At 33.9% G+C, this 1,031-nt stretch overlaps 1 protein-coding gene across 1 annotated transcript in view; it reads left to right on the top strand.

The window, feature by feature from the left end:
- LOC109356202 overlaps positions 1-313 on the top strand; it is a 1,179-nt gene extending 866 nt beyond the window's left edge. Inside the window, exon 4 of the mRNA XM_019599535.1 lies at positions 155-313. Within this exon, the coding sequence (XP_019455080.1) occupies positions 155-313 (159 nt within the window). The remainder of the gene's footprint in view (positions 1-154) is intronic.

Raw genomic sequence — 1,031 nt, 5'->3', positions numbered from 1 at the left:
TATCCTCCTCCTCATTCTTGTCCTCATCCTCTCCTTATCCACTTCCTCATCCTCATTCTACCGTATTTGTCCCTCCAGTGTTTTTGGAACGTCTAGACATTTTACTGGTTTTTTGAATTCTAGTGGCTCTAGTCAACATGTTGAAGACTTGAAGAAATATGTACAAACTTTAGAAGTAAAACTATCAGGGTATGAAGAGACCAAGGAGCAACTTGCACATACTCAGAATCGTTTGGCTACTCTTGAGAAGTTTCTAGTCGAAAAATTTGGTAGTGAGTTAACCACTTTCGCTCGTGATGTTCCACCATCTTAGATATGGTTTCTTAAAATTCATGAACTTATATGATCATAACATTTTGCATTTTGTGTTTATCAGCATTTTTGAATGTTAAACATTTGGTAATTGTATAAGATTCAATTTTATTATTATTAGCTAGCAAATATTTAATTTTATTATAAATTTACCATTATATTATTGAAAATAAAGATTGTGAGACAATGACACATTTGGATCATGAGAGGAGTATGTAAGAAAGTAACTTTAAATAAATTTAATTAGCCACGGATGTATTGTGGAAAAATAAGCAACTTAGCCACGGTTGTGGTGTGGCAAAATCAGAAACTTAGCCACGGTTTGACTGTAGCTGAATTAAACAGACTGTGGCTAAATAGATGTTACCACATTTCACAGAAGTGTAGCGAAATAACATAATGACCGTGGCTAATTTTTAGCAACACCATTCCTTGCCACAACGACATTAAGTGTGGCCACTCAATCTAGCCACGGTTTTTCCCCACTTTAGCCACGGTTTCAACCGTGGCTAACAGGAAGTTTTATTGTAGTGATATATGTATATATATTGCTAATCATGTTTATGTGATAAAAAATTATAGAATTAATTATACTTTCGATTAAAGATGTATCATTATTCTGTACACATTCAATAGAGACATATACAAACATGATGAGTGAGTGACCATAAGACAAAACAAATCGGTCATGTTTATCCCATATCCGACCCTAAATATTG

The sequence above is a fragment of the Lupinus angustifolius genome, chromosome LG09, assembly GCF_001865875.1.
Source record: "Lupinus angustifolius cultivar Tanjil chromosome LG09, LupAngTanjil_v1.0, whole genome shotgun sequence".
Lineage (NCBI taxonomy): Eukaryota > Viridiplantae > Streptophyta > Magnoliopsida > Fabales > Fabaceae > Lupinus > Lupinus angustifolius.
The sequence above is the reverse complement of the archived record's forward strand: the minus strand, read 5'-3'. Positions and strand labels throughout refer to the sequence as shown.